The 19081-nt window shown below is 56.4% G+C and overlaps 1 protein-coding gene across 1 annotated transcript; it reads right to left on the bottom strand.

The window, feature by feature from the left end:
• Nucleotides 1-3524: 3524 nt before the first annotated feature.
• On the bottom strand, nt 3525-12250 carry LOC106485170 (5-hydroxytryptamine receptor 3A-like). Its single transcript, XM_067310006.1, has 9 exons — nt 12184-12250; nt 8359-8522; nt 8152-8196; nt 7091-7200; nt 6199-6368; nt 5415-5575; nt 4816-5026; nt 4419-4652; nt 3525-3823 (listed from the first exon to the last, which is right to left on the bottom strand). Exons 1-9 carry the CDS (start codon nt 12248-12250, stop codon nt 3525-3527), a joined length of 1461 nt encoding a protein of 486 aa, XP_067166107.1.
• Between the last annotated feature and the right edge of the window lie 6831 nt (nt 12251-19081).

Raw genomic sequence — 19081 nt, 5'->3', positions numbered from 1 at the left:
TGCACGCGGGTACGTGCGGATGTGTGCGCCGCCCCGCGCTGCCGCTGCTGCCTGTGCGCGTGGCTCACCAGGGAGCTGAGCAAGTTTGCCTCAATGAAAGTGAACTCGTTCATTTAAACCTGACTACAGAGTAGTCCGGCCCCCCGCTGTGTTAATTATCCTGTAGTTCTAAACTGATTGCTGTACACTAAGCTTAAGCCCTCCTTTATTTATTTACTGACTACATTAACAGCAAAGTCTGCACTGCTTTTATGCCGCTGCGCGCTGCATGGCGCTGCGCTGAGCGCCGCTCCGGCAGCGGGGCGCGCGGGGGCTGCGGCGGCCCCCAGGCCGGCGGCTGCACCCGACTCCCCCTGCGCAGCAGCCGCGCCGGGCGCCGGCGCTGCCTGCCCTGCAGCGTGGGCCCGCGCCGCCCGCGCGGAAATTAAGATGCAGTTAAGCGTTAATTACGTGGAAGCTACAGTGCAATTAGAGTCACTTAATGTAAAGCGTTACTTATTTTTTTAATGATGGATGAAATGTGCCGGGCTGCTGCTTGCGCGCCGGCCCTTTCCGTGCAGGCCCCTGCGCCGGGGTTCCCGTCGCGGCATCAGCGCGGCATGGCCCCGGAAGGCGCCAGGCGGGATTTTGGCTCGGGACATCGTGCCTCCGTGGCTTGGCGGGTGGCTCCCGAGTGCTGGGAGCACTGGAGGTGCCAGCCGAGGCTGGGCGCAGGCTTTGGCCAGCGGCCTCCGAGAGCTCCCTCGCAGCAAAGCTTCCTGGGGGTGTTTGGGGCAGCCGGGGAAGTGTCTCGTAGAGGTGCTCCTAGTTCAAGCAACCTGCTATCTGCACCGTCCCTCCTAAAAGGGAGGGGATGAAATCCTTCTGCAGCATTTGGCCTCATACAAAGGAGTTGTTATAACGGGGAAATTGTCATAGGACTGGGCCTTTGTCTGCACATTCACACAGCAGCTGGGAGTGATTATGCTGCAACAATGTTCTGTTCCATCAACATTATGTCCTCATTAAACCTTTATTAGTAGATTAGATTCAGATTTATTGATTTTTTTTTTTTTTTGAGAGGAAAATCCAGACTCATGATCTTGGAAAGAAGCCTGTAACTTTTCCTGATTGCAGCACTTCCCAAAACATCGAGAGGGAAAGGCATCTTGAAGGAAGAACCCAGACCCTTTCTCCAACTTGGGCAGACTTGTTTTCCATGGGGATCTTTGGACCAGCAGAGGGTGAGCAGCTTCGCAAGGGTGTTCAGGTTATGCACAGAACTGCTCTCTAGGACAGGGAATGCTTGAGGACTTGAGCTCCCAGCCAGCGACCAAGGTGGGCCACCATAATGCAGACTGTCATTTAATGCAGGAAGGTGAGAGCCAAGGTGCCTGCCCTGGGAGCAGTGAGGTGCTTCCCTGGGCACCTGCAGCAGGGTGGACAGGGCTGTGGACAGTGCTTCGGGCACTGGCGGGAGAGGCTGTCTTGCTTACATCACTGGGGGGAGCAGGACATCCCTGCTAAGAGCAGCACCCGTTGAAGCAGTGAAGGTGGAGGGGGAGCAGCCTTAAGGCTGCCAGCTGTTGGTCCCTCTGCCAAGGCAGCCAGCTCTGGGGCAGAGAACAGCTCTTCTGGTGTGGACACCTGGGGCACGGCGGGTCTCCTTGTTGCACCCCGGAGTTGCCCAGTGCTGGGAGGATGGGGCAGGCAGCAAGCCTGGGGTGTTCTCACGGGCAGGCGAAGGCCAAGGGGGCTTGCTCAGCAGCCCAGCCAACCCCGTCCCCCCCGTGCCCTCTACTTGAGGCTTTGCAGGGCCAGGAGGTGTCACAAGCCCGGTTCAATGGGCCCATTGGATTTGTCTGTTGGAGCATTTGATGTTACATGAAGGCGGCTCATTCCAGAGGGTGTTAATTGCCCGCTGCAGTGATCAGGTCTGTAGCACCATCGATCTCGGTAGGATCAATGGGCTGATTTAGTGTCTCACGAACTCTTTAACTGGACACCTCATCAATAGCCAGCCGCTTACAGACCATCAGCACATTAGCACAGGCCAGTGCTGCCAGGAGCCTGCTCCACCCATCCCAGAGCCCTCCTGTCACTCAGCAGCAGTTTTCCTGCAGGTGAAGGCTCTGGGAGGGTGAGTTGGGCCATTGGCTCAGGGCTGGTGGGCTTGGGAATGGCAACAGGAGAGTTGGTGCTGTGATGGCCATGTTCTCCTACCACTTGCAGTCTCCAACGCTAGCACAAATGCAAGGAAACAGGATGGGCCTCCCTTCATCTCCAGCCTTTCCAAGGATGGTGGCTGCTCAGGTTGCTCAGGTTGCTCAGGTAAGTTGCCAGTGTGAAGGGCATGTCTGTGCTATTACCAGCTTTTAGGCAAATATGGCAGAGCCAGGAACCTCCCAGAAAATGCCACCGGTGTTTCACTTTCTCTCTGTGGTCATCACGGCTGCCTTAACAGCATCAGCTCTGAAACAGGTGTAGTATCATGTTGCACAGATCAGCTGCCTACAGTTCTGGCACAAATCCCAGTCCTGCTGCTCTGTCTGGGATGGGGAAGATGGTTCTTTTCTCTCCTGCTAGACAGCAGCTTCATGCCTCTGCCTTGGCAGTGGTGGAGAGAGGGAGTGTGGCTGTTTATGACGGCAGTGGAAGTCTGCAGCAGCAGGGCCTGGGACTGGTACCCCGGCAGTCCCTTCCAGCGCTTCGTTCCTATGGAGGCAGTCTGCTTTGCTCTGGAATTTATTCGGCACTGACTGTCACCACCCTGTTAGTTGTCCCCCAGTTTCTACAATGCTGGGCAGGAATATGGAGGGGACCTGCTGGTCAAGCATGCAAAACAGCCAGGTGGGGGGGGAGAGAAATACGTTGAGCTGTCTCTCATGAAACAGCAAGCAATGGTGATGAGAAGCAAGCCCGTGGCCTCCCATGCTTGTGCTGGGCTGACGGAGTTAGTGAGAGCAGCCCCGTGCCGAGGGCAGAGCAGCTGGCAGGACTGTGCCCCTCTGCAGGGAGAGGCACGGTGACACGAGGGAAGGTGCAATTGGGAAGGAGCCGGGTGGCCGGAGACGGCAGCTGGAGCAAGAGGGAGCCCTGGGGGAAGGCAGAGGGCGGAGAGGGCCCCCGGTGCCCCCCTGCTCCCTCGCAGGCCGCCTCGGCTCCCGGCGCGCCGCGCTCGGCGGTGCCCGGCCTGGCGCGGGGAAGCACCGCCCGGCGGGCGCGGCGCGCAGCGGAGCGGGACGCTGTCCGCGGTGCTGAAGCGGCGCCCGGGCCGCGCGGGGCGGCGGCGCCCGGCCGGGGGCACCGCACAACACCGCACCGCCCCGCACCGCCCCGGGCAGCTGCCCGCGAGGCCCCGCACGCCGCCCCCGCCGCGCCCGAGCCCTCGCACGCGTGCTCCGACGCCGCTCCAGAGCTGCGGGAAGCCGAGAGCTGCGCCAACGTGGGTCTCTGTGGTCAGAAGCGCGGGTGAGTCTGAGCGTGGGGACTGGGGAGCAGCGCCGGAGATCCCCGTCTCTCCTGCCCTGAAGGGCAGGCGCAGCTCAGGCGTACTGCCACACAGACCAGAGGGTGCCCAGCGTGATGCTGTAGGCCAGGATAGCCACCAGGTATGCCCGGAAGAGCAGCACATCCAACACGTAGCCCACTTGCAGCCACTCATGGGCCACATGGTGAAACTCCTCACGTTTCTCAAGGAACTGGCGGATGGTGGTGATCTCACGCAGGAGGCTGTGCATGAGTGGAGAGCCCTCAGCCTCAGCAGGAAAGGCAGGCATGGACCTGGTGCCCACTGCCACCTCACCCTCTCGGAGATCCTCACAGCTGTAGTGGTTCAGCCCGGCTGCAGGATTAAGAGAGAAAAGCAAGAAAAGCCTGTTTAGATGCTGGGAAGGTTGTTCACACCTGTCTTTCTGCACATGAGCTCGATGACTGGATTGCCATGCATGAGCCACGCTGAATCCAGCCCTGCCCTCCACTCCTTAGACTGCTGGAAACACAGCTCAGGGGCACTGGCTTGCATGGGAGCCTGGAAGGTAAAAGGGTTGTATTTGGCTTGGAGGAAAGGAAGGGTCCTGCTTGGCTGACATTTGGTGTGCCAGGTCAGGAGATTGTGCTCTGGAGAGAGGAGCTGTTTGTGAAATACAGATTTCTGACAGTCTCGCCCTGGCACTGGTGAAACTCCAGCAGTGCTGGGTGCACCTGAGCTGTGCTGCATCACACCTCTGGGCATGACAGGGACTCTGTGTGGGGCCTTCCCAAGAGATGGGTGTGGGATGTCTGTTTCTGTTGCTCGGAGCACCAATAGAGAAGATTATTTAGAAATCTGCAAATTTTGCAAATTCTGGTAATATGCAATTAGACTAGCTTTGGGCTTGTGGCTACCTGGGGCCCAGTCCTCTTCTGCTCTCTGTGGCAGCCCTGTGTCCAGCCCTTACCTGTGCTGTCATTATTCTCCATGTGCCTGGAGATGTCCGAGCTCCGTGTCTTGCTGTGGATGAATTTGTTCCTGTCCCGGATACAGAGCAGGACAGTGGCTCTTTCCAGCAACAAGTGCTTCACCCAGTCAGGAACATGTGGCTGCAGGTCCTGCTTGTGCACTAGGTGCACAATGAGGGTGGTCTCCGTGAGGCTGATGACAAGCAATGCCATGCACACCACAAAATAGACACCTGTGGAGAAATCAGTGAGGTGAGTGGCCTGCAAGGCCAGCACATTCTCTAGATTCTGCACAGAGCAGGCAGGGCCTGAACATCCCTGCCCACTTCTCTAGGAGAGCTTTGGTCTATGTACAGTGCAGCAGCTTCTGCTGCTCCAGGCCCAAAACTGTCATACCTATCAATGGTGTGCCAATAGCAGTAGCTGGAAGTGTGTCAGATACAATGATTAGGAAGACTGAGTAGCCCAGCAGGAGGGTGATCTTGAAAGAGACCCTCTCGCCGCTGTTGGGAGGTAGGTAGAAGCCCACAATGTCCATAACCATCAAGAAGATGCTGGGGAGCAGCAGGCTGACAGCATAGAAGAGGGGACGTCTCCGGATAACTACCTGCCAGGGCAGAGGGAGAGACAGGAGGGGTTTATTGCAGGGAAGACCCCCATTTGAAGTGAAGGCTGGAGCTAGTGTGGCTCTCCACTAAGCCAGGCAAGGATGGAGTGCAGAACTGAGTGTTAATGGAGTCAGGTGAAGGGCTCCAGGGGCCTCCTGCTTGCAGGAAGGAGCTCTGCTAGCTGGCGGAAGCACTGCCAGCATGGAGCACCTCAGTTATGAAGCCATGGGAACTGGGCTGAACTGCCCTTGAGGGCAAATCCCGCGTTAGTGCCTCATCTGTGAGAACAGCAGTGGCCAAAGCGGAATAGGTAGCATTTGCCTCCCACAGTGCAGGGTTTCTCTTCCCTCCCTCCCTCCCGCACCGTGGTGAGGTGAAGGCCCTTACGTAGAACTTCATCTCAGCGTAGCTGTCACTGCCCTCGACGCTGAACTCCTGGAAGTGGCTGAGTACGTAGAGCAGCTCCCACTCGCCCTGGTTCATGAAGACGCTCTTATCAAATTTCACCAGCTCCGGCTGCCGCCACAGCGAGAGGTTGAGGTCATGGACTGGGGGGCAGAAGAGAGGTGAGGACAGAAGTGCAGGTGCGCTCCATGCCAGCTGTATACGTCTGGGAGCACTGAACGCCTCCATGCAGGGCGGTATTTCTCCTCTCTCCTTGCACTTGTGGAACAGTTGGGCTGCATACATTCCCTATCCACTAGGGCCATCTAGAGGGACGATGCATCTTCTGCATTGAGCTAACATACAGGAGACACGCTTGCTCTCTGATGCCTCTCCTCATCAGCTCCTGTCCTCAAGAGGACCAGTGCAATGTCTGCCTCAGACAGAGGAGTGGCAGCAGCCTCAGCATGGACAAACCAGGCCTGGATTTGCCAGCAGGTAAGGGCAATCGTGCACCCCTTGCTGTCCCCCGTGTCTCCACTTAGCTCCCTGGATGCCGCAGGAGCACTCTTGGCCCTGCCAAGCTCCCCCTGCCCATGTCAACACAACTCGGTGGAGGCAAAGCCCGGCTCCCCACCAGAACAACTGCATCAATGCCTAGTGCATTTTGTGACAGCTTGATAACCCTTCTCCAGCAGGAGCAGGTCACCACCCCATCCCTGCCTTGTTTCCCCTTTCCAAGGCTGCCCCAGGCAGGGCCCGCAGCTACAGTGGTCCCAGCACTTACTGTTGTGCAGCCAGCTAGTGAATGTGAGCGAGCAGTTCTGGACGTCAAAGGGGAAATTGTAGATATCCAGGCTGCAGGCAGTCATCACCTGGATGGGTTTGAGGTTCCAGACTTCTCCGTAGTGGTGAACATAGACATAGGGAATGTTGGGGGACTTCCCAACGTCCACGCTGAAGGGCACAAGGAACAGAGACCAAGGCTAGGGAACACTTTGGACATGACTGTGAGCAGAACGGGCTCCTCCTGGTGAGCTGTGTTTGGGGCAGTAATGGCCCAGGAGCTGGGAAGTTGTTGTGCTATTCTGCTAATCATTTTTGGAAATAACTCAAGGCTGGAGGAAAGGGTCGGGAAGGGAGAGCTCCACTCTGTGGTAGCATGCCCACTTCCGAGCAGTGCAGTGCTCCCCATGCTGTTGGCCACTCTGAGACCAACCCAAGGAGCATTTGCGCCTTTGCCTTTTGGAGCTATCGGTGGTTTTAAGGGTGGCTGCAGCACGAGACTGTGAAAACACCTTAAATGCTAGCAGGAGCTGGGGGAGGGGAAGGACAATGGCCTGCTTTGCGGGAAGGGCTGGCAGCTCTGCAGCTGCCCTTGCATTGTGCTTCCTTAACAAAGCCTTTCTCCAAATATCTGAATTCCACCCCCGGCACAGTGTGGGTAATTACAAATGTTTATGGTTAGCCAGCATTGGAAATGTCCCAACTCCCAAGCCGTTTCCCCATCTGCAGCTTACCGGATGTGGGGCTACTGCCAGTTCTGTGCTGGGAATACAAAGCAAGAGGTGAAGTGCATGTGTGTGCTCATGTTGGGAGAGGGGAGTTAAATCCCCAGGCTTTCTCTCATGGTCCCGTGCAATAAGGTGAGGAGAACCCAAGAGTTTTGCTGCACTTACAACTCGTTGATGTTGATATCAGGCACCCAGATGCTCTCGGTGGGGAGGGAGATCCGCGTTACGTTGTCAAAGTGCGCTGGGTCCCACTGAAGAAACTCATCGATCCAGTGCTGCAGGGGCAAGACAAAAGGGGGCTTAGAGATCAAGGTCGGTTCCAGCCCTTTCCAGATCCAAACTCCATGCTAGTACCCTGCCACAGAAATGAATCTCCAGGGCTGTGCAGCAGAGGAAGTGAAGGCTGCTTCTCCTTATCACCCCTGCCCAACCTGTGAGAAGCATGGAGTTATGAAAGTCACATCTGTAACCCCTGAGTTTCATGCCCTGCAGAAGTCTTGTTACCCCTTGAGATAGGTTTGACTTCACTGTGTTAAGCTGGGACATTAGCAACGAGATGCGTGTTCGTGGAGACACCTTTGCCTTCCCTGGGTGCTAGCTGTCCCTGGGTGACATCACGGTCCCTACACGCATCCCCTCCAGGACTAGAGCAGATTTGCGGTTCCCTCATCCTCTTGAGACCATGTGGCCCTGACTGTGCCTCAGGTGGCGTGTGGGTTGCATCCTCACCTGAAGGTGAATTAGCTGACCTGATAACTAGGCAGTCACAAGGAATGGAAAACACTGAGGCAAGTAGATAGCTGAAGAAGTGAGGATGCTACGTTTGGCCAAAGGGGGAGCCAGCTCTGTGTGGGTGCAAAGGAGATCTTTTCTGTTCAGTTCAGCACCCCACAGCTTTCTTGCACTCCTGCCTCCAAAGCAGCTGGCCCCAATTTTCCAAGGAGCCATCAGGCCAGAACCATTTTCTGGTAACAGAAGCTGGGATACCAAGCCAGGCAAACGTCAGTGCTGGGGGGCAGTAGCCTGCCTTCCTCATGTGTGTGTGAGCAGCCTGCTCTCCCCCGAGGGACGCGAGTACCCTCTGCAGAAAGCAGCCCCAGGGCTGCTGCAGCAGCAGCACAACGCTGATGCTTGTCACTGCGAGTGCTCCGCTCTGGCGGTGGCAGCTTGGGGCTGCACAGGCCCTGGCGAGGAAGGGGTCGCTTGGGAAGGTCTCATCTGCTCACCTGTCTGTACCAGATATACGTAGTCAGCACCTGGTTTTTTTCATCCTGTGGGAATAAGGAAAGAGAATATATGATTGGCAAAGGGTGTTGTGCATGTTCCTGGTGCTAACTCCAGCTGCTGCTAATGCAGATGAAGAGACATTATGGGGCAAAATTTGCACACAGGTTATTGTCCTGGGCAAAGCGGGGCAGCGGCAGTGGACTCACCACGCTGAGGATGGCGTACACCATGACATCAATGGCCACGTTGGTGGCCATTCGCCAGTCCCGAACTGGCCGAACGCCTTTCTCGTAGTGAGCCAGCAGGTGGTCAGAGAGCCGGAGCAGGGTGGGCTTGCCGGGCCCTGACGTCCTGCTCCCTGCATGGGTAGCTGCGAGGGAAAAGGAAAAAGGCTTTGTCATGGGTCTGACCTGGTGCAGATGTCCTCGAGCCTGCAGTTGCCCTGCAGACTGTCGCAGAGCACAAGGCACTGCTAGGTGACACACCTTGCTTGCTTTTGGTTTGGGATTTTCCAGTCAAAGTACCGGTAGCTTGATGGGAACAAGATTGCCACCAAGAAACATGATCTAACGCTTTATTGATATCTTCTCCTACTATGTACACAGCTTTCTCTGTGACCTTCCCCTGGCTCCCACCCTACAATGTAACATCTGACGGGCTGTCACCTTCCCATTCTCCGAGCTCGGTGTCAGGATCCCCGGGCAGCAGCACTGGGACACTGTGAGAGAACCGCTGTCCTGAGAAAACTTCTCTAATAGTTACTATTTTCATGGGTATTTTTTCTTTACTATGAGGCTGGAGAAAGCCACAGTTAAAGATGAACCAGGATGCTAAATTCATTCGTTATGGAATGAAAAAGAACAAAGTATGTCTACAACAAGAAAAAAAGGTTAATGTCATTAACCTTTAATGAGAAAACCATTAATCTCAGCGGGGCCTTGCCATGTACGCCACTGGGCTTTGGATCAGGCCCCCGAGTGCTTTGTGCGTCGCAGATGCTTCCAAGTGCTGCTGGCCAAAGTTGCTGCAGTCGGAGTTTCTCTTGGAAAGCAACTCTAGGACAGCTGGGTTTTTTGGCTATCAGCCAAGTATCTATCTGTTCCTTAACCCATCTTTGCTGCCCCCATGCCTCCGTGCGATGCTGGGAAGGTCTGCGTGTGCTGCCCTCGCTCCTGTGGGCGCAGGGGGAACGGGACTGGCCCCAGCCACAGCAGAAACGCGGTGGGTGAAGACGAGCTCTTGGCTGTGGTCCGCGAGTGGGCCCCGAATGCACCTGCCGCCAGTGGCACGTGTCATCCTGGGGAGATGATTTCACATCTGTGTCTCGGAGATGATCCCTTGCTTTCACCCTGGTGTCTCCTGTCTGCCTAGATGGCAAAGACTTTGGTGCAAGGACAATCTGCTGCTATGGGTCTTACGGTGCCTTGCACAAGGGAGATCCCTTTCTCTGCTGGAATTTGTGATATAAATAATATCTAGATCAGTCCCTCACTGGAAGGTCCAGCAGGAGACAGACCGCAGACTTCCACCTTGTGTTTATTTTTCAGTCGGTGTTCCTTAGCGCCTGGGGCTGGAGAAGGATTCGCGGGGCACGGCGTGAACCTGCACGTGGCGTGTGCTCTCGCGGCCCTGCACTGCCCTGCTGCGGCACGGGGCCGAGTCGGCGGCTGCGTGTCGTCAGTTTGGCACCTCTAGGTAGGACTGAACTCGCTTTATCACTAAAAAGGAGCGGTTTTTAATAATTAGACTGATTGGTATCTTGGTACCTGCTTCCTGTGGAAACGATCTCTGCTAATGCTGCGAGCGCTAATCGCGTTGCAAATTGCCGTCGCGGCCGCAGTCGGTGCCGCGAGGCAAGCGGCGGCGTCCGAGCCGAGCCGGAGCTGCACCCCCTCGCTGCAGCTCTCTCCCACGCAGCTGGCACCGGGGCCTCTCGGCGCTGGTGAACGGGCTAATTGGAATAGATCTGCAGGAACTCGGGGAAAGCTCAGGAAGGGAACTTCAATCTTGCCTTTAAACTAAAAAAGCCAACAGCCCCGGCCCCTCCACCTTTGCAGGCGATGCATAATACCTCCGAGCCGGCCGGGCGCACGACCCTCATCCAGCGCCGCAGGGGGGAGCAAGGCAGAGTCATTAGGTGACAGGAGGAAAACAAGCGCCGGTGCCCCGGCGCTCGCGTCCCTGCCCAAGCGGCCCCCGGAGCCGCAGCTGCCGGCTCGCAAGAGCTCGTCTTCGGTGCCACTTGGCAGCGCGAGCCGGGGGGGTTGGTGGCGGCGAAAAATTGCCTTGGAGAGAGCGGATCTGGCTGGGATCAGGGATACGAGCGGGCATCCCGCTCTGCGCGTGCCTGGTGGAGACTGTTGGGCGCAGCGACCTGTCCGGCCCCATCCTCTGCTGGCAGCAGCTTTGCCTCCCGCGCTGCGCGTAAGGGGGACGCGTCGGCTGCGCGCCTAAGCTAGAAATAGATATGTCCTTGGTGCTCGATATGCCATAGCTCAAAAACTGACACTCATAAGGTTAAAACCAGCAGAAGAAACCTCCAAATAATGCAGTTAGATGTTTATTTTGTCCTGCAATGAATATTTTGTTACCGAGTTTCTGAAACACCATAATGCAAATGGCATAAAGTGTGGAGTGGACTGTTATCTTTAAAAATCTGATTGTTAATTTAAAGCTTTAAAAAAGTCAGGACAAAACCTTTGTCTTTTTCTGGCTTTTTCCCTTCAGCTGAACTAAGGTAAGACTGACGGGCACGCGCCTGAAATCTCCTGCATGACCCACATCTTCCCTGCGTGTGGATTTGCTTTGAGTTTTCTGTGAAAAGTTGGCTAAAACTGCCTCTCCCGTTCAGCCTGCCATTGACTTTGCCGCCGCAGCCTCTAGCGGCTCAAGGCAGTTGCCATTTCATTTTTTATTTTACTGAGATATCTTTAGGGAGGGCAGGGGGCAAGCAAAGGCTTTGGGTCCGTACTGCTAAATGGGGAGGCTGCATTTCCCCCCCTTGCAGGTGTTTGCACGCTTGCTGCCTGCACAGGTGCTGCGCAGTAGGAGCGAGACGCGTTGCAGCTGTGCTGTGGTGTGAAGTACCTGGTCCTGCCAGACCAGGGCAGTCGCCACTGCTGCCCTTTCCCGCGGGCAGCACGTGGACCTTGCACACGGCCAGGCGCCTGGCGGGCTGCACTGCACCATGCCGTGCCGCGGGGATCCCCCACCTCCCCTCGCTCCGGGCACCGTGTGTGCAAGAGCATCATCCCTCCACTTTAGCGCTAGCAACCAGACAAGGTTTTGGAGTCGGCGGTGGCTTCCGCTGGAGGAGGCTCTCTGCCCTGTCTGCAGCACACCCAAAGAGCTGAGTTACAAACCTGCCGAAAATTGGCAGTTGCAGTGGCACAAAATGGTGCAATGATTTTGCTACCATTGCTGGAGGAAGGTAAGCAATGAAACTAATAATTGCTCACTAACAGTTTTGTGGTTACTTTTGTGCTGTGTGGAGCTAAGGTCATGAACTATAGCCACAGCATCATCTCTGTGCACTGTCATCCAAAAAAATCCAGTCCTGCGTTATGAGGACCGAAACATTATTAGAGAAATGCATTTTTCAGGTTAAGTGCTTAGGCAGCAAGTTCTAGAGAGAGATACAGACAGACAGACTATTGTGTTTCCCTTTCTTGGTCTTTCCCATCTGAACAAGCTCAAGCTCTGAACACTTTGGAAGTGCTTTGAAGCCTTGCACTGATGAGCCCAAAATTCTGCACGGGGTTAAAATACCCCGTTACCGTGCCACAGCCACCGGCACCGCTCCCTCCCCTCGTAGCCGGTGCCACCAGCACTGCTCAGACCCGCAGTGCCTCAGAGACAACCCAAGGTTGCTCTTTCCCAGGTACGTAGCTTTTCAAGAACAATATGTCTTTAAAAACGTAGCTTTTGCATGCTGTATACAGCTGCTAGGGTTTTATTAAGGTATTCCAACATGTCTTTTAGTAGCGCATGATCCTCCCCAACCTTTCAAACTTCCCCGCAAGTTTCCTTACCTCCGTGTTGGAGCATTGCGGCGAGCGGTAGCAGGGCGAGGAGTACTCGGAGCACAGCATGCGCCATGGTCCCGCAGCGCGGGTCTCCCTCACCGCTCGGGCCCCCAGCAGCGCCGCACGTGCAAGCGGGTGCTCCCGTGCTCAGCCGCTGCCGCCCGCCCTCGTCGCCTGGCTCTCCCTGTCCTCTCCGCTGCGGATACGCCAGCCGAACAGGAGAGCAGCCAGCCCTTTTTGTTCGCTTTCCCCCAACCACTGGGTTTCTGAAAATGCCTAATTAATCTTGCAATCAGTCTCCTCGGCCGCATCAAGTTTCAGGAGGGGAGGGTGGAAGGGGAAGGCGCCCCGGCTGCTCGCGGTCCCGGGCAGCAGTGCAGCGCCGCAGCCCAGGGGCTCCCGTGGCGCCGCTCGGCACACAGCCTCTCCCTAATTTTGGTTATAGATAGAAGCGCTGATGCTGACTTTGTAATCTAATCGGGATAATGTTGCCTTACTTCTGTTAGCGCATTGGACAAAAGTAGAGTGAGGTTTTCTGGAAGAAAGTTCATTGCTCCATTGCGGTGTGTACTGCACGGGTGCCTGTGCATGCAGGCGGCCAAACCCGCGTTACGGACCGGGGCCAGGAAGGATGGCTCGCGGGTGGCTCATCCGTGCAATTGTGGTCGGCCTCCAGCTAAGAAACTGCTTTGACCCTGTTCTCCTGTGTGTGATCATAGACAAACTGGCTGAAAAATTGCTCTGGGAGCAATTACCGATGCAGGGGGGGACTGAGCAGGCTCTTGATGCCCTTTATAACTGCCTTGGTTATACGCGCTTCCTGATTTTTTGATGGATTTATTGTTCTTTTGGGGCAAAAAAGGGAGGAACTTTTAAAGTTGGGCAGCCTCATGCAGTTTTACAGTTGGATTCAAGTCCCTTGGAGAGCCGCTGCTCCAGGACAGGCCTTGCAGAGGTCGGTAACGTGGGTCACAGGCAGAGCATTTCGATATAAGCAAAGGCTCAGGTTTGAACCCAAAATTTCTAGCATGAGTCAAAACAATGTTTTATTTTAGTTGGAACAATTTGCATTTGCACGGGTGGCTTCAGAGAATGAAGGATTTAGGTTCCCACGGCCTCGGGACCAGCCTGGCCGGCTGCAGCCCCGGCCCGGCCACACGCTCCCAATGCACTGCAACCAGGTGTGCTCACAGCATGCGCGGGCTGCACAAACCTGGCAACCTCACCGCGTGGATGAAACAGATACTCAATGTCTTTGAGCAAGCAAGGCCTAAAGCCACACTTGGTCCCATATGATTCAAAGCAAAAATGTGCTGCTCAGGTGTTGTCTGCAGCCGTGTGATTGAATTTACAGGCTTTATCCTAGGTGCTGTTAGAGCTTTTCTTTTTTTTTCCAGTTTAAGCACAGGCACGATGCAACTCTTCCTCTCTCTTCTCCCCTGCAGCGCGGTGCTGCCGTGGAGCCGCAGACACTTGGCATTCTGATCCGACACCTTCTCAGCCTGGAGGTGCGCGCTGAGCGCAGGAGTCTCCTCCGCGGCGCTACGCGGCTGCACGCCGCACAACGGCAGAGCCGGAGGTGCAGGGCGGCTCCAAGCACTGTGGCAAAGAGGGACCGGGGCGGTGCGAGGTGGCACCTCGCAGCCGGCAGGGCCTCGTTCCCGGTTTGGGTTTCGCTCCGGCTTTTGTTGTTGTTGTTCCAGCGCGCGCAGTCAGCGCGGCGATGCAGCTTTCCCTGAAGAAATTTCCCATTAATGGGACTGATGGCAAGGTGGATAGGCAGGAATTGGAGCCTTTGGCGGCGGCGCGGTGCAAATTGCATCAGATGGCAGCGCGGAGTCACTTAAACAAGATAAGAATTAGTGCGCGGCCCTGATGAACTCCCCCTCGGCTGCCAATAGTCGTGTCAAGCAAAGAGAGAGTGCAAAGCCGGGGCTAATTTGATTTCTCGGCTCTGTTAGCGGATGGTAAGTCACCTCCCAGGGAGCACAGACAGCTCGGAGCTGTTTGCCGTTATTGAATCTGGATAATAAAAATCACGGGCAGCGCCGCAGCGGGGCCAGGGCCCGTGCCCTGCTCTGTCGGCGCCGGGGAGCGCCCGGGGCAGCGGCACGGCCCCAGGGTGCGCGGGAACAGCGTGGGAATCGGCGCGGCGCAACGTGGGAACCGGTGCTGCTGGGCCGGCAGCCGCCCAGCACAGTGGGGACCGGTGCGCCGGGTGCCTCTGCCGCAGCTTCGTTAACTCCGAGCTCTCTCCCCCGGGTTTTATGTCTTCATCCTGAAGAGATTTTAACGTAGCTCCTATCAGCCCTTCCGTTATCGGATATCTAATTAGTGTGATCTATTACAGGCTGGTATTACGCATGCGCACACGCGTGGTCTGTGCGTTGGGGGCTCTTACGGGACTTTTTGTGGGACGTCTGATATAAATTGGCAGCATCCAGATCAGATTTACTTTCTGAAATGGTATAATGGGATTTTATTAGCTCTGTAATCTGCTGCACAGTAATTGCTTTTCTGAGAATCGAAGCACTTGGCATCCAGCGCTTCTGGCAGCTCGGTGCAGGTGCATCTTCCCGGGCCAAAGCCTCCTCTGCTGCCCCGAGCGGTCCTGACGGGGCGCGTGGGGAAGCGGAGGCTGTGAGCTGTGCAGCCGGCGGGGTCCCGCACCGGAGCAGCGCACGGAGCCAGCAGAGCAGGTCCCCCGGGGGATGCTGCAGCCCCCGGCCTCAGGCCTGGCCGGGACAATCTGTATTTTCTGTAATTTAGGAATGCAGGAAAGGAGGGCGCCAGTGCAGCCCCGTGCACCTGTCCCAGCAGCTTTGGGGGCACATTTTCCCCGTTTCCTGTTGCCTGACAGCTTTTTTCCGGGATGCTCCTGACAGCCACGCCGCTGAGGAGGGCTGAAAGGGGGTGGCTGCAGCCGGGACGGGGCTGCGGTGGAGGCTGAGCCCCCGGCAGCGGGGAGGGAGGTTACAAACGAGGCACTGGCAGCGCGGGAGTTTGCAAACTGCAGAGCACAGAGCCATTTCTTGTCTAGATGGAGACAGCTCCCCATAACGGCTAATAGGTTTTTGAAGCATATCAGCCACAGAGGAATCCGTTGTCTCCGCTTGGCCTTTAATTTAGTCCAGAGAGCAGGCTGGCGTTCCCGGAGGCCGGGAGATGCTGCGTCTCCGCCGCCCTGCAGCCCTCCGGCATGCAAACCGGGGCAGGGGCGGCAGCGCGTTAGCCAAAACGCCGAGCAGGGCCGCGGTGCGGGAGCAGCCCTTCCCCCGGCCGTCGGGGCTCGCGTTTCACAGGGCGTTCGAGGCGTCAAAACCAATAAAGCATCACGGCGGTGCTCTGGCAGCCCGGCTGCCTGCCGGCCCCGGCCCCAGCGCGGCCCCCGGGCCACCCATTAGGGAGCAGCGCGCTGCCCCGAATTGCATGTCTGCTGTGATTTAACACTGCGAGACATGACATAACCTGGGGCGCACACGTGGCTGCCTCCCGCGCCTGCACTGCGGGGCTGCGGGGCCGGCGAGGAAGAGGAGGGCGAGCGGCCTCAGGGATGCTGCTGCCCCGGGGGCACAGACGTGGGGACGGGACGTGCCGGGGGAAGGCATTGCTGCGGTCCCGCTTTTACAGCTCGGCCAAATGAAGCCCGGGCTTAACTACGTCGCCGCCCGGCTCGTATCAGCGGGGCTGGAAGCCGCCTTTCAGCGCCACGCTGGAGCTGGGGCTCTGCTACACATTTCGCTAATTTAATCACTGCCATGGGTCATTGCCGGTACTGATGGCTTTGCTCCGCATCGAGAACCGGCTGTCATAAACGCCTTGGTGCTGCATTGTCTTGCTAATTATGAACCCATAAATGTCTCCTTAGGTAAATAATTCAACATAAATAGAGGTGGACTCAGAAATGAAGTGCAGATGGGTGCTTAGGTGGCTGCAGCCGCACGCTCGGTGCAGGTCACGCTGGCTGGGAGCAGTGCTGCGGCCGGAGCGGGTGCTGCGGATGCCTGCCGCTGGGATGGGGCCGGGATGGGGCTGGGGGAAGTGGCTGTGCGCAGCCTGCCCCCGTGATGCAGCGGTAACGGGCACCTTGGCCTCCATGCATCTCTAAATTAAACGGGTGACTTGGAAATAATAACAGAAGAACAAATAGCAATGTTTCCAGGGGCTTAACCAACACTCTGATTAAAACAATTATTTTTTTCCCCCTTGCGGATACGCGTCTGTGGCAAGCAGAGTTTCTGCCGTCTCAGGGAAAGTGCTTGACAGGCGCAGTGAAGACAGAGCACTCGCGAAACACCCTGTTGGGGATAATCGTACCTTAGCAGGAGCATGAGGAGCTGACCCGATCGGTCTTTTCCATCTGTGGTTCTTGTTTGCTTTATTCGTCTTCATGAGGGATGTGATTACGTGCGTATGATGTAATGAGTTTAAATTTATATTGGCAGCACTTTGAAAATAAGATTTTATTAGAGCAATAAGAAAACTTCCCCAACTTGCGTTGCCATCCTTAATAATAAAAATGAGCAGGGACAATAAATAACCAGCGTCGCTGTGGTCGGGCAGATGAGCTCTGCCACGGTCCCGCTGTATTTCACGGTTTAATTATCAGCGGCACCAAGTTCTGCGGGGCCTGGAGGGGACAGTTAAGACATCTCTGCAGAAAGCTCTCCAAAGTGACACTTGATGTAATGGGCGCGAGCCTGGTTCTTGGTATGAGAGGGTATCTCCTCCAAACTGACTTGTTTTTAATCTCCTTTGAATAGCCCTGTGATAAACGATCGCCACGCTGGTTCCTGGCAGTGTGGTCTTTGCAGAAGCAGAGGAAAATGTCACTTAAATGGGATAACTTTTTTTGCAAAGTCATTTGTTAGCTTTCAAAGTGCCTTAACCACAGGTGCTAAATGGAGACGTGGATGGTGAAGCCTTTGCATTGCCCCAAATGACATCCTCGTGGATCGAAGGGAAGTGGGGAGGAAAGCAGGCAGAGTGGCACAGGGTCTAGTGTGACCCATCAGGAACATGGCATTAGCTAAAATGCTTTAACAACTGAGCTGCATCGTACACTGAGGCCGTAGCTCAGCATCTGAAGCCAGTGCTGGGGAGACCGGCTGTGTGTTTTGGTCCTACAATGGTTCAAGTACTGAGCAGTGAAGGCCGGTTTTCTTGCACCTTGATGCAAAGAGAATATGCAGCATCATAAATGTGCATACGTATAACATGCACATTGCCTTCCACTGGCCCGAGGATGAAAACACAAAACCAGCATTTGCCGTTCTGCTCTGTGCTGAGGCCAGGGACGGCCTTTCCAGGGATGCCAGCAAGCAGGGAGTGCCGGTGCGAGAGAGACCATCTCCTTGGATCGGGGGGGAAGCGGTGCAGGTCTTCGGGGCGCTGTCCTTGGCGGGCTGCAGCGGGGCCTCGCTGGGGCGCGCAGGGGCTGGCAGTGCTCGGAGGGACATCTGCCCCCTGAAACATGGGGCGGCCGGGGGCATCGCTTCCTGCAGGGGGAGCCCGGCGCGAGAAGCATCTGATGCTCTCCATTTCATTAGGAGCAGTGGAAGCGTTTCATGGGCAATTGGAGCTGAACACCAGCGCTGCGGTAATGAGCTGCGAGAGGCAGCTGCAGGTGAAGCACCGCGTGTGGAAATGGCGTGTGCATGCACGCAGCATGGCAGGGGTGGGCTGACACCGAATTCAGCTCTCCATTTTGCTCCTTTTGTGCTATTTCTGCTGCACGGGAAGTGATGGCTGAAGAATGCACATCCGTGCGCCAGCCAGTGCCTCTCCGCGCCCCAGGTCTGCACCCTGTTCAGTGCCTGCAAGCCCTGTTCATCCCATCCGACCGGGCACGCGTGCCTGGCATTGGCAGCACTGTCCAGGGCCCTCACTGGGAGCTCCAGAGGGAGCAGAGGGCGACGGCGTACGTGCCGACTGCCAGGACATACGCTCGGAAGAGCGGCGCATCCAGCCGCTCTGCCCCCAGCCTGCCCTCCTGCTCCCGTACATGGAGGTGAGTGCTGATGGGACGCGGCTCTGCTAGGATGTTCTTCACGTGGGCTTTCCGAGTGGGCATTGCCTCCCAGCGCCCCTGTTCTCCAGCTGCCTCCTCCTTCCCGTGCAACGGGAGACCTGTGGAGGCAGTGAAGCGTGCTTTGTAAGGTGGCAACCTCCAGGGGCACATACGCACTGGGAAGAAAGCCTTCTGCATTCCCCTGGTGCCACGTGTGGCTTGCAGAGCCATCGCCCCCCGGCAGCAGGAGATGACCCTGGCTCAGACATGGTCATCACCCAGGTGGAGGAGCTTCACTAGCAGGATGGACTTGGACAGACTGAGGACCAAGAGGGCCATACAGACTGTGAAGAAGACCCCTGTGGCAAAGGGAGAGAGAAGAACAATTTGGAGCCCAACATCCAAATGATAACAGCTGTAGCACATCTCTGGGAAAAAAGGAGTTTTCTTAGCAACCTGCTAGTATTTACTCATCTGCTTAATGAATTCAAGTTGAAACAGCTGCAGGGATGAGTCACATGTATTTTAACTCAGTGAGCAGCATGAGTTCAGCCCCTTGCTGCTCTGTGGATGGCAGGTACAACTTGGGTTAGTGGTTCAGGTCGGACTGCCTTGCTTTCACTGCTGTTCGGGCGCGAGGCAGGAGCAGAGCTGCACCCCCAGGCTGCGGCGCTCACCGATGAGCAGTGTGCTGAGCATGGTGCCCAGCAGCTCGCCCTCCACGTTGGCTCTGGAGACAGCGTAGCCCTCCAGCATGCTGGCTTGAAGGTGGTCCTCGTGTCACGGTTGGGGGTAAGTAGAAGCTGCCCAGGTCTACCACCATCAGGAAGATGCTGGGGACCAGCACACTGACCACGCGGAGCAAGGGGTGCCTTCAAACAATGACCTGGGCAG

The sequence above is a fragment of the Apteryx mantelli genome, chromosome 23 (genome assembly GCF_036417845.1).
Source record: "Apteryx mantelli isolate bAptMan1 chromosome 23, bAptMan1.hap1, whole genome shotgun sequence".
NCBI classification, from domain to species: domain Eukaryota; kingdom Metazoa; phylum Chordata; class Aves; order Apterygiformes; family Apterygidae; genus Apteryx; species Apteryx mantelli.
This window is presented reverse-complemented; position numbering and strand designations above follow the sequence as displayed.